The following is an 11853-nucleotide window of genomic DNA, read 5'->3' as shown; positions in this document are numbered from 1 at the left end:
GGCCGCGGGGCCCCGGGCGGAGGCGCGTATGACGGGCTTTCCCCTCGCAGCGCAGAGGTCCTGGCGCATATCCCCCGCCTGTCTCTTCCGTGAGCCGAGCGGCGGGCCCCGCGCTCCCCGCAGGAGGAGCTCCCCGCAGGCCCGTGTACCCTGCGCTCCCAGCCCACGGCTGCTTCGCTTTCCCCAGCAGCAGCTGATGAATGCAGTGGAGGTAAGCAGGCAGTGAGGAGCACCGCAGGGCCTTCGTGGAGCTGTCCGGGCGGGTCTAGGAGGACACTAGGGTGTTGGTCCCGGTACCCGGAAGGAAGCCTGGGGAATTGTCACGTAGGGCCTGAAGCCTGCAGTGAGGTTGCTCAAGTGCGCTTTCAGTGCCAGCTGCTGCTAACAGTGTAAGCGGTGGAAAAGCCAGAGTTCACCTGCTAGCACCTGTGTCTGTTCATAACCATTTATAGCTCTCTTCAGTTGTAACTTATAACCACGAGCAGTCCCCGTACCATTCTTAACACTCTTAGGCAAGTGCTAAACCTGAACATGACCTTGCTACTCAGTCTGATAGTAACAAAGCGCACTAGTGCCCAGCTTCCTATGGGTCACTTTATATTTCTCTGTAATAAATCTTGCTTAGTGAAGGGTAAACGGAGGCTCAAAGCTCTGTTTAAATGTCGATTGTACCTTCCATGATACTCATTGACTACATTTGTGCACTCTAGCGTGCATTAAAGTGTCGTCACTTTACAGAGTATGAAGCTTGCTAAGCTGCTTGGGTTTATTGGCAGGTGTGATTTGCCAATTCTGTCTCAGCATATTAGGGTACTGGGGGAGTGTCTCTGAACAGTTGAGGTGCTGTTTTCAGTGGCCTACAGATATGTAGGAAAACGGTCTCAGGTCTTAATTTCTTTATATGTAAGTTATTTATATGCTCTTTTACATAGGGGTTTTAGCTGGCATAAGTGTGTGTATGTACCTATTATAATGAAAATAGCAAATGATGTGCATTAGTAGACATTTTCTGTGAACATGTCTTTGCTTGTTATGTGCTCTCTAGAGTGGTGCAGTACGTCACTGTACATACACATACATGCTTGCATAGCTGCAGGTGGAAATGAATCGATGGCAGAAGCCTGCAGTTACACAGATCTCAGTGGGAGTGATGGAGAGGGTCTGTGATGGGGAGAAGGACTTGCTGCTTGTACCAGTAGTTGGCTGACTTCTGACACGGCTTGTCCCGAATATCGTTAAGAGTCCTTGGAGCATTTCCAGGAGGGGTGTACTGAGGACTGGGGAGCCGATGCTTTGTTTTGCCATGAGGAGTAGAAGTGTGCAGCACTGATTCTCCTTCCTACTTTTTCCCAGTTGTCTCCCATACTGAAAGCTTATCTTCCCACCACCCTGCTGCTGTTGGTTTATTTTGAACCGTATTCTGTCTTACGCTTGCTTTATTTTTTTTTTTTTTTTTCCCTTGAAGAAGAGTGCTTATTAGAATAATGAAGATGGAGGAGGGTGGTTCTCACAGTGACTTGGAAACAGAAGGAAGTGAGGCAATGGCAGTGCGATCACTGAAATTAAGTTCTTGCGTAACAGTACCAACATTGTGGCATGGCTTTCTTTATAATCTCCTCTTCTTTGACCAGCCTTATGCTGCTGGCTTGGCCACCAGGCTTGCATAATCATATGCAAATGCAGTATGCTATGGTAAAGTCAGATGAACTGAGTATTCCAGGTCAAAGTTTTCTGTTTGCACTAGTTGTAAGTTTAATACAAATTTACTGTACTTGCATGTGCTGTTAGGCTTTTATTAACTTTTATTCCATACTTGCATTACACTTAAATGCTACCTAAAAATGAGTGTTAAAGTATGGGAAGGAACATTTGAGAAGGAGGCAGAGAACAAAACTTTAAAGCCATTATATACGTTACTCTAGTAAGCTTGAGGAAGTGACCTTTAGCAATGTGGATGGTATAAGTGAATGAGACACCTTTCCAACAAACACCTAAATATCTGCTGCAGATTGCATCAAGTTAAGACAAAAAATTAGTCATTTAAAGTGCTTCAGTTAAAAAACAAAAACCCCCAAAAAACCTAAATTGCGTTGATTAAAGATATTTTTCCTGATACGTTTGAGTAGGGCTTATTTTTAACAAGTATCTTTCTTTGAACAGCTGTTCCTAGTCAAAGGCTGAATATAATACTGTTTTTGTTTAGGTTGATAGTTTCAAAATAATATCTGCAGAGCTGTATTTTCAGATGTGGCAACACAGGATACTACCAAACATGCATTTCTTGTCGGACACAAAAGCGATGGAGACCATTATTCCCATTAGCATTTTGGTTTTTAAAGGCAAAAATCAGTATTTATTCAGTGAAATATATAACACTTTAAAAACTCTGCTTTTTTTTCCTATCTATTTTTATTGTTTTAAAAAGGCAGTTTTATTTTTGTTGACAGTTCAGGTTGTGGTATGGTTTTTTGTTGTGTTTTTCCAAGTGGGCTAACCTGAAACTGGAGAGAAGAGGACTTTGAAAATGAAACTTAGATTTTGGTTGGTGAGAAGATGAAAATCAAAAATACAGAGAAATAAAATACAACTATAAAGAAAACATTTTTTAACTTACTAACCAACTAAAGAATAAAAATGATTTGTTTTACAATATGCTTCAGCTTTTTTACATGTGTCTCACTTTCATCTTTTGATGAGTAACGATAGTAAACAGCTATCTTTATGCTGGCCAGGAGCATCAGCTTACTGATGGAGCCGGGGGGGCGGGAAGCTTTCATCCGTGATTCCATCCAGCAAGGAAGTCACATTGTTTATTTAAAGGACTCTAAATATTTCAGAAAAGTTACCCTCTGTTAAACACTTCCATCTAATACTGCTTGGCAAAGAGATTTTAGAAGTTAAATGGCCTTCTTTCCCACCATTTTCTTTTACTTTCCCTGCTCGCTAAGGCTGCTCATACAAAATTCATTAGCCTGGACTGACTCTTGAAATTCCATCTGTCTCTTTTCTGTGTAAATTGTATGCTCTGTCATGCTGATCTGGTCTGAGCTAGTTGCTGGAGTTGCCAGTTGTAGTTCCTCAGCAATTCATTTTTGATCCTCTTCATTTTTAAAAGGTAGTTTCCTGGATCATAATTGTTGTCTGTTTTAAGCTGCATTAATAACAAGACTTAACAAACTGGTTAAATAGTCCTTGCTTCTTGCAGTAGAAACATATTATTAGAAATTGATTTAGTCTTCTTTTGCAAAACATTTAATAATTCCTTGTTCTGTATAAACCATGTGGTATTTATTGTCCAGTATACTGGATTGCTGAAGGGCTTAATATTTCACCTGTTGACAAGAACCTCCACACACACACACTATTCTGTAGTTACCATTTTTACTGGTTGTTCTGTGGACTGTTGTTTTGCATCACATCCTGAAGTTATTGCACTGGCTTTATTAATTCAATAATATCCATTCATCTGTTTTCTGAAGGCTTGCAGGATCATAACATATGCTTTATGCATAATTTCATTTTTTTGCATTTAATTTTGAGAAAAAATCTGTGCTAAACTTTGTTCTTACTCTGTTGAGTAAGTGGTGCATGTGGTGCAACAATTTAATACTACCTCCATTTGCTTTTTCTTTAGCTTAGAGTAGTTTGGAGTTTCTCCTAAGGAACAGCAACAGTTGGTGAAGAATGTGTATCATTTATTGATACCTTTCATGAGCTTGTTCTCTGTGATTTATTTTTTTTACTCCCCTTTCCTGTCTCTACAAACATGGTATCAGTCTGTAAAACATAACACAGCTATTACAGGGGACCTTCAAGAGCATGGTGAAGCAACATTAGTCTAAGTCCCTTCAGCTGGAGGTAAAGAGCATGGCTAAAACCAACCATCTGGCTCTGGCAGTATGTGCAGCAGCTTGCACTGGAAGAACCTACAAGTGGCATACATCTCAAAGTCTATGGCCTGGCTGCCCCAGCTCTAGAAAAAGAAATGTGGCACCTTTGTGGATACGCTTACATAGCTGAATTTTAGCGTGGTTTTTTCTTTTCAACTAAATATTTCACTTGTTCTAGTTGCAGATTAGAAATAATTATTTCCAGAAAACTTTGCTCTACAAGTACATAATTGCATCAGCATACTTCAATGACAGAGAAACAAGATTGGATTTCCAAGAGCACATACTATATGTGAGTTTTTCTTTTCAGACTGCAAGGGGAAAGATGTAGACCTTATTCTTCCCCTTCACAAACAGAGACAGTTGAAATAATTAAAAATGTGTGCTGGCTTCACAATGTGCTCCACATGTGCTGGGTCACTTTACTTGCTCCTGATGTTTGGTAGACAAACATTGTATCTTTTAAGTGCATTGTATATAGTAAGTAATTGCAGCACAGAGAAGGGGAGGTGTCAAAACTAGCTTCTATCTCTATCCAATATGTTTGACTTTGACAGAGTTGGTATCACTGAGTCTTATTGCCATCTTTCCATTCTGCCATCTGCTTATTGCAATTATGAGCATTTTATCAAGGAGGCAGATCTTTGTGGTCCTTAACAAATGGTACTTACCTGCAGGCTTGGCATCTAGAAAAAAGAAGAATCTCTTCTTAAAAAAAATAGAATCAGTAGTTGGATGGACAGAAATCTATTGCTCATCCTAAAAAAAGGCATCTTCTCAAACCAGTTCATATTCTAGTTGAGAAGATAAGTAACAGTGGAAATACCAATTTACAGAGAACCAGTTCTTTTGCTGAGAGCAACTTACAGTGGTGGTTTCAAAATAATGTAGACTTTTTACAAAGCATAGGAGTGTCAAGGAAAAGCCCTCTTCATCTTTCTCTGTCTTCTTTAAATATTGAGTAATTAAAGTTGATATTTTTGAGTAACTTAAATTTCTCTCCTCAGAAAGACAGTAAGTAATACATTTAACAGAAAAAATAACAAATGATCAGGAAAAAAAACCAAGCAAAAGGTGTCATTGGGTATAGTAAGAGCACATGGCGAGAGGTCATTTCAACAACAAATGATTTACAGTGCATGTATTAGCCTGGTGTGATGTCATATATGTCTGTTTTTCATTTATCCCATGCTTATCTTTGAGTGATATCTGACACCTTTGTGAAAGAGTCAATAATCGGAAAGTCTTTATATTCGCAAAATGTGGAGGTTTTGATGTTCTTACCCTTGAAGAACTATCCCAAGCATATTAATGTATACTTTGAGGTAATACAATGATTTATAGTGGTTAACCTAGTATTTCTATTCATTATTCCTTTTTTCTGTGTTTTAGACAGTTTTCTAAATATTTAGCTGGATTGGGTCAGATTAATTTATATGCAGAGTCTGCTTTATAATGAGGATCGATAAAATCTTAATGAAGTGAACCGTATTCTGGAAGCACTTCTGTTGTGTATTGGTTAAGTGAATCCTTTCGGTAATTGTTCTTTTCAGTTATTTTCCTTTCTCTTTAAATATGTGAAGCAGCAGCAAAGCAAAGCATATGCCATCTTGTTCCTCTTCTCCTTGTTTTGATTCTGTAGTAAATCTTTAATTATAAATTGTCTTGAATTGGCATCACTCCGTTGTCGTTCTCTTTGAGAAGCAAGAAGGTAAGGCAGCTGTGATCTGAAGAAATACTCTTTTTAAACTGAAGAACTGTTTTTTTCAGTATTATAATTGATGCTGAGAATTACTCACAAGTTTACACCACTACACAGCAATGAACCTAATAGTAGTCATCTAATGCCCTATAAACATGGAAACGGCCTAAAAATGCAGTCGAAACGTTTTAAATATCTATTTGTAGGTAATGGTATCTACATTCACAGATACTGTGAATCTCTGAAATAATTTTCTTTTATACAAGTCTTCTAAATAATGTTTCTCTATCTTTTTTTACCAGATAAGGAGACAAAGCATGTTGAAGCCATATGGCAGCTTGAGTAACTCACATTAAAAGTCTTGGGAAGGAACAGCTGAACACATACATGCTGAGTTTTGGACCTCTGCTTGTGGAGCTGGCCAGTCATTCCTCTCACCAGCTAGCAGTGCTGTTCCCTTGGGCTTCTGATGTTTATGGCACCAGCTTCTGATGCTGCTGTAGCTTTCGAGCGTGTCGAATTTCTTGGTTTTAGGGCTGTTCTTTGCACTGCAGCACAGAAATGGAAGTTCTGCAGTTTCAGGCTGAAGTACTAGGCTGGAGCTTGCTGACTTGAAGGCTTTTCTGCTCTGATTTTCCTTTGTACTGTTTTTGGCCAGTGATGGGTAATCGTTTGGCGGTGAACTCCTGCCTCCTTCCCTCCTGCTTGTAGTTATTCTTCAAAGTTGATTGCTTTTTGTTACCAAGGCACACACTCATGTTTCAAACAGAAGCAAATTAATTTTAAAAGCTGTGTTCTGAGAAGAGCCTTTGTGTTGCTTTCAAGTTCTCAAGGCTTTTTTGACTCAAAAAGTGCACGAAGTCATCTCTTCCTCCCTCCCTTTCCTTCGGGCACATATTGCTGTCTTGTAGTTATTCTTCAAAGTTGATTGCTTTTTGTTACCAAGGCACACACTCATGTTTCAAACAGAAGCAAATTAATTTTAAAAGCTGTGTTCTGAGAAGAGCCTTTGTGTTGCTTTCAAGTTCTCAAGGCTTTTTTGACTCAAAAAGTGCACGAAGTCATCTCTTCCTCCCTCCCTTTCCTTCGGGCACATATTGCTGTGGCAAGTGATTGTTGATTTTTTTTTTTTTCGTTGCTGCTGTTTATATGTGACTAGAAACATGATTCATTTCTAACTGTGCTGTATGACTATTTTATTTATACTTTTCTAGCAGTTATTTGTACTTTTTCTAGCATTTCAGCTCTGTAACAGAACGGGTTGAGTCTTTCTAGAAGATTACTGGAAAGATTTCTGAACTGCAGGGTAAAAATTAGGAATTAAAAGAACAGGAAGAGTTAAAAATTTAGGTTTCTTAGCTAAAAGCACAGGGTAGCCAAAAGTTTTAATGCAAAATTTTTCTGTGCTGCGCCTCCAGTAACCATGGTTCCTGATGGTGCAGGGACTATAATTTCTACTTAAGGAATTGTCATGAATATCTTTAACTCAGTGGCTGAAACCTCACCATATTTATTGTCTCACTGCTAGATATGGTGCTAAAGTAGGAAACAACAACTACTTCTGCTATTCTGAAAGTTTTCATTGACTCCATAAATATATTTCAAAATCAATTAAATATAATAGGCAACATTCTTGAGTTTTATATGGATGGGTTTTTTTTCAGTGAAAACTTTTGGTGTTTGGTTTGCTTTGGTATTTTAATTCTTTATTTAGCTTTTGCTGTGTTACTTGTGTTGTTAAATTCAAAATGCTTAAAAGCTGACTGGATGAAGTGTATCTGTAAAAGTGATGCTACACAGAACTAGTAATGAAGAATCCTAAGTGGACCACAATTATGAGAACTGAAAAAGGACATTTAAGACTAAAGGAACATTAGTAGTAGTCTTTCCATAATGGAAGTTTGTCAATGGCAAATAAAATCCTCTTCAGCAAAACTATAGGGATTTTGTTTACCCCTAGCTTATTAGCATAGGGTGGGAGCAGCAGGTTGATTTGAGACTAAGCAGGGAAGCAGAGGTGGGAACATTACTTAAACCGCTCCTTCGCAGACCCTGAACAGAAACAAGGTAGGCTTAAATTTTGCATGAAGCTAGATTATTTTCCTCTGCAAGTGAGATTTGCACACAGCTTCCGCTCTTATTTTAAGACAAATGAATAGAGCTTGATCTTGATGGGATTTTTGGGGGTGTCTAATTGCAGGAGTTTGAATAAAGTATTGAAAGAGAGGGAGCATTTTCCTTCCCTTGCTTGTTGCATCTTTGCTGCTCAGCCTGTGACCTCATAAGCCTCAGAATGGCAGCAAGTAGCAGCTTTAAAAGTTTGCAAATTGATAATAGCATGTTTTAAGTCACTCATTTGTGAAAAATTATTGAGCTTTTGAATGTGGTTTAAGGTCACTTATAATGAAATTCGGAATTGTGTTTCTGCTTGACACTTGCGTACCAACTTTCCTTTCTTCTTTGAATCTCATTGCCTTTAAACATTACAAAGCTATGCTGAATTTTTTGTGAACTGTATTGGCTAGAGAGTCATTAGCTACTGTTTAGAGCAAAAGTGAGGCTGACAATGAAGGAAGCATGGATTTGGAAACAAATGTGACCTTTCTATTTTGTGAAGTAGCTGTGTCACCGAGATGGTATAGATGATGCTGAAAACAAAGAAATTAAAAGAATTAAGCCTTCTCTGCATCCATTGGTGTGTACTTGCTGTGGTATTGACCTTGTCTTTCCATGTTAGAGATGGTAATGGCTTGTGGCAGACAGCTGTATCTGTATACAGCAAACTGTATATTTGTAATAGTTGTGAGGGAAGAAAGGTCAGGGCAAAATAGTCTGTTTCCAGAAGAAATAAAAAACCAAATAAATACCATAGAATTCAGAATATTGGTTATTCTTAAGATACTTATAAGAATCTTATTCTGTATTCATTAAATGCTAGTATACTGTTTCCTTTGTTAGAAATACATTAGAATAAAATTGCGTGAGTTTGGTTTATTGTGAGTAAGGTGATGGGTGTTTTTGGTGGGGGAGGATTGCTGATGACCTATAAAGACAACTGTTGAACAGCCAGGATGACATTCTTTGAATCTAAAGCAAGCTGTCTTCACATCTGGAAGAGGAAAACATTGCAGTACCTTTAGTAGATCAGGTCTGGTCCGTGGTCATGCCTGACTGAGGTAGTAGCTGTTAGACACATTTTTAAGAAGCTTTGTTTACTGAGATTATTGTCAATAGAAAAAATGCACAGCTGAATAGGGGAGAATTTGCTGTGGATGTGCTAATGGATGTAGATGGCCTCAGAGGCGCAGGGCTATAAGGAATCAAATGGACTAAAAGGATAAAAAAAATGGACTGGAAAGATGCTTCTTTTTTGTGTACAATACTGTTCAAGAACATTTTTAATGTTTAAGAACATCAGGAGTATATTTATGGTATCTTTTGTTAAAAAACACCCAAGATAATTTTAAAAGACAGATGTTGGTGATAGTTTGTTATGCGACACCCTGCAGAGCATAAGACAAGGCTGAATAGAGAAATAGTGGTCTTGACTTCTGGGTGATACAAAATCTCGTGTCTGCGATCCCCTCTCAGCTCCTCATGTTGCATAAAGACTGTATTTCTGACCAAGCTCTGTTTTATTTTTAGGAGGACAGCATTGTGTTTAAAATGGAAGTTGACATAAATGGAGAGTCCAGAAGTACCCTATCCACCCTCCCTGTGCCTCTTGCAGAGGTGAGTCCTGCGGGCAGGATGGAAGCAGAGAAGCCCCGCTGTTCCAGTACACCCTGCTCACCAATGCGACGGACAGTTGCGGGATATCAGATCCTTCACATGGATTCTAACTACCTGGTTGGCTTCACGACTGGAGAGGAGCTGCTAAAATTAGCCCAGAAGTGTACAGGAAATGAAGAGAATAAAGGGGAATTTGGGCCAAACTTGCGCACCAAACAGCTTGATTCAGGACTTGCACGTTCCTCCCGTTTGTACAAAACTAGAAGTAGGTACTATCAGCCATATGAGATCCCAGCAGTAAATGGAAGGAGGAGGAGACGGATGCCCAGCTCAGGGGATAAATGCACTAAGGCTTTACCATATGAACCTTACAAGGCACTTCATGGTCCCCTGCCTCTTTGCCTTTTAAAAGGTAAAAGGGCTCATTCGAAATCCCTGGACTACCTCAATTTAGACAAAATGAGCATTAAGGAACCTGCTGACACAGAAGTGCTACAATACCAGCTCCAACACCTTACCCTTAGAGGGGACCGTATGTTTGCAAGAAATAACACATGAGTTATCATCTCGAATTTAGAACCAATTTCTGATTATTTCTCTGTTGCTGCAAAAATCCACTGTTGTACTGTGTACATGACTGTCCACATTGTAGGTGGTTTTATCAGTTAAATGTTATCTGAAAGTAATTTATTTGAATAGAATCTTGGCAATGCAATGTATTGCAAATACTCGGAGGGAGAAATCTTTCCTGAGCAAGCAGCTTCTGATGCAAATTGATGGATATGTCTTTGGACACCTTTTAACAAAAAAAAGCTTTTGATTTTTCAGTTTGGGATTTCTTTTTGTACAGTTAGATCTAGTATTTACAGTAATTTAACACTGAAAAAATTGCAGATGTTTGCTTGGTTGTTGCTAATTTTGGCTTGATGTTAGAAACTGCTCTTGGTTAAGTACTCAAGTTGAGAAGGTTTTTTGGTTTTACTTTTTGTTCCTGTCTTCTACAGTAAAATGTATGGGGTTTCTTTTTTTTTTTTTTAACATCATGGGACGGAAAGTGAGCTTGGCTAAATTGGATCACTTGCTATTTATACAATCCAGTTTAAACATTTGCAAACTGCACTTGCACTGGTGATGAGGGTGAGATTCACTCATAAAACAAACCTTTGCTACTTGAATCCTATTAAATTATTTTTTAATTTCTGCATGGAAGTAATTGCTTTGCCTCCTCTGTTCTATAAAACTTGTTCAGGATAAGTATTTGGGTTATTAAAAATAAAAAAAATCTTCACTCCAAAAAGATTTTTCTTAGTGGGATTTATTTTTTACATTGTCTTGACACACAAACAAGGATTCACTTCAGATTCCAGTAGATACACTGGAATGTCTACATTGGTATGTCAATAATGTTTTTGATTTTAATTCATGATTTCTGTATCATGTATAGTGATAGTATGCATAGTAACGGAAGGTGTCAAATAACTTCAGCATTGCTTTGGAAATTCAGTTGATTTGAAGCACTGAACACTTGAGATCTGGAAGGCTGATTTTTTTGATGGAGTGCAAGTCAAGTAATTCTGTATCAGCATTGAAGAGAAGATCCTGGATTATTCAACAGATTGAATACACTGGCTTACTTTGTTACTTAAGAATTTTTTATTCAAACTTGACATCAGGTGCAGTTTTGAGAGCTGTATTCCTAGATGTATTTAAAACATTTTAGTAACTTATGTTTAAAAATGAAAAATAGTTTTCAGAATTTTTTTAGGTGCAATCTTTTACTGAAGCAGTGTGCTACTTGGTTTTGGCTGATGACCTCTGCAGAAGAATTTAAAAAATAAGATCACATTGTTTTGAAATATAAATTGTTTGATCAGTTGTTTCTGTAGGATTAAGATTTTTTTGTTTGTTTATCATTCAGAATGAATAGAAAGCACTAGTTAGTGCATGTGCTGTGGAAAATGAAGAGTTCTTCTCATTCCGTCACTTACTCCACAGTTGTAAATGAAGGCAGCCCAGTAGTCTGTATTTTTGCTGGTTTGGTTACTTTAAACCTTTTTTTAGGTTTATTAGAATCTTTGCAACAAACCGATGTGTATTTTTAAAAGTTAACTACACCTGTGTAGATTTAATGTATTGAACAATGATCTTAAAAGTAAAATCTTCCTATATAGTCTTTAGTTTGAAAAACAGAATATTGTCAGAAGCCAAAGAGATGGGGGGGTTGTTTAAGGAATAAACACCACTGTTTATTGAAATACCCTATGAAACTGTATTTCTGGCTGAAAAATAAAAAAGGTGGTATAAACACCTATTGTTGTGGAGTCTTTTACTGTGCAGGAGAAAGAGGACATTTGAAAAATACAACTTCAGAGCAGGGATCATTTAAAAACAACTTTAAAGTGGGGATCTTGGACTTCTGTGAAATAGATGCTTAGGTGTGTTACTATGTTTCAGGAAATGGGCCATGCAATTATTAATATTTTGTGCATGTTTCTAATGTCATCCTGTGCCATAATTGTATAGCTACAC

At 38.0% G+C, this 11853-nt stretch overlaps 1 protein-coding gene across 3 annotated transcripts; it reads left to right on the top strand.

Annotated features, from left to right (window-relative positions):
• Nucleotides 1-53: 53 nt before the first annotated feature.
• Nucleotides 54-11633, top strand: CUNH5orf30 (chromosome unknown C5orf30 homolog). 3 transcript variants are annotated; one of them, XR_657831.2, is made up of 2 exons: nucleotides 54-211; nucleotides 5895-6477. XR_657831.2 is itself a non-coding variant. In XM_009284189.2 (2 exons), exons 1-2 carry the CDS (start codon nucleotides 197-199, stop codon nucleotides 9880-9882), a joined length of 660 nt encoding a protein of 219 aa, XP_009282464.1. In that variant the 5' UTR covers nucleotides 54-196; the 3' UTR covers nucleotides 9883-11633. The 3 variants fall into 3 exon arrangements, 2 of the variants coding, with proteins under 2 accessions (XP_009282464.1, XP_009282466.1); XM_009284189.2 differs by lacking the exon at nucleotides 5895-6477 and adding an exon at nucleotides 9238-11633; XM_009284191.1 differs by lacking the exons at nucleotides 54-211; nucleotides 5895-6477 and adding exons at nucleotides 6510-7659; nucleotides 9238-11633.
• Nucleotides 11634-11853: the final 220 nt, after the last annotated feature.

Source organism: Aptenodytes forsteri, unplaced genomic scaffold (assembly GCF_000699145.1).
Source record: "Aptenodytes forsteri isolate BGI_AS27 unplaced genomic scaffold, ASM69914v1 Scaffold69, whole genome shotgun sequence".
NCBI classification, from domain to species: Eukaryota; Metazoa; Chordata; class Aves; order Sphenisciformes; family Spheniscidae; genus Aptenodytes; species Aptenodytes forsteri.
Note: the sequence above shows the minus strand (reverse complement) of the source record. Positions and strands in the feature narration are given on the sequence as shown.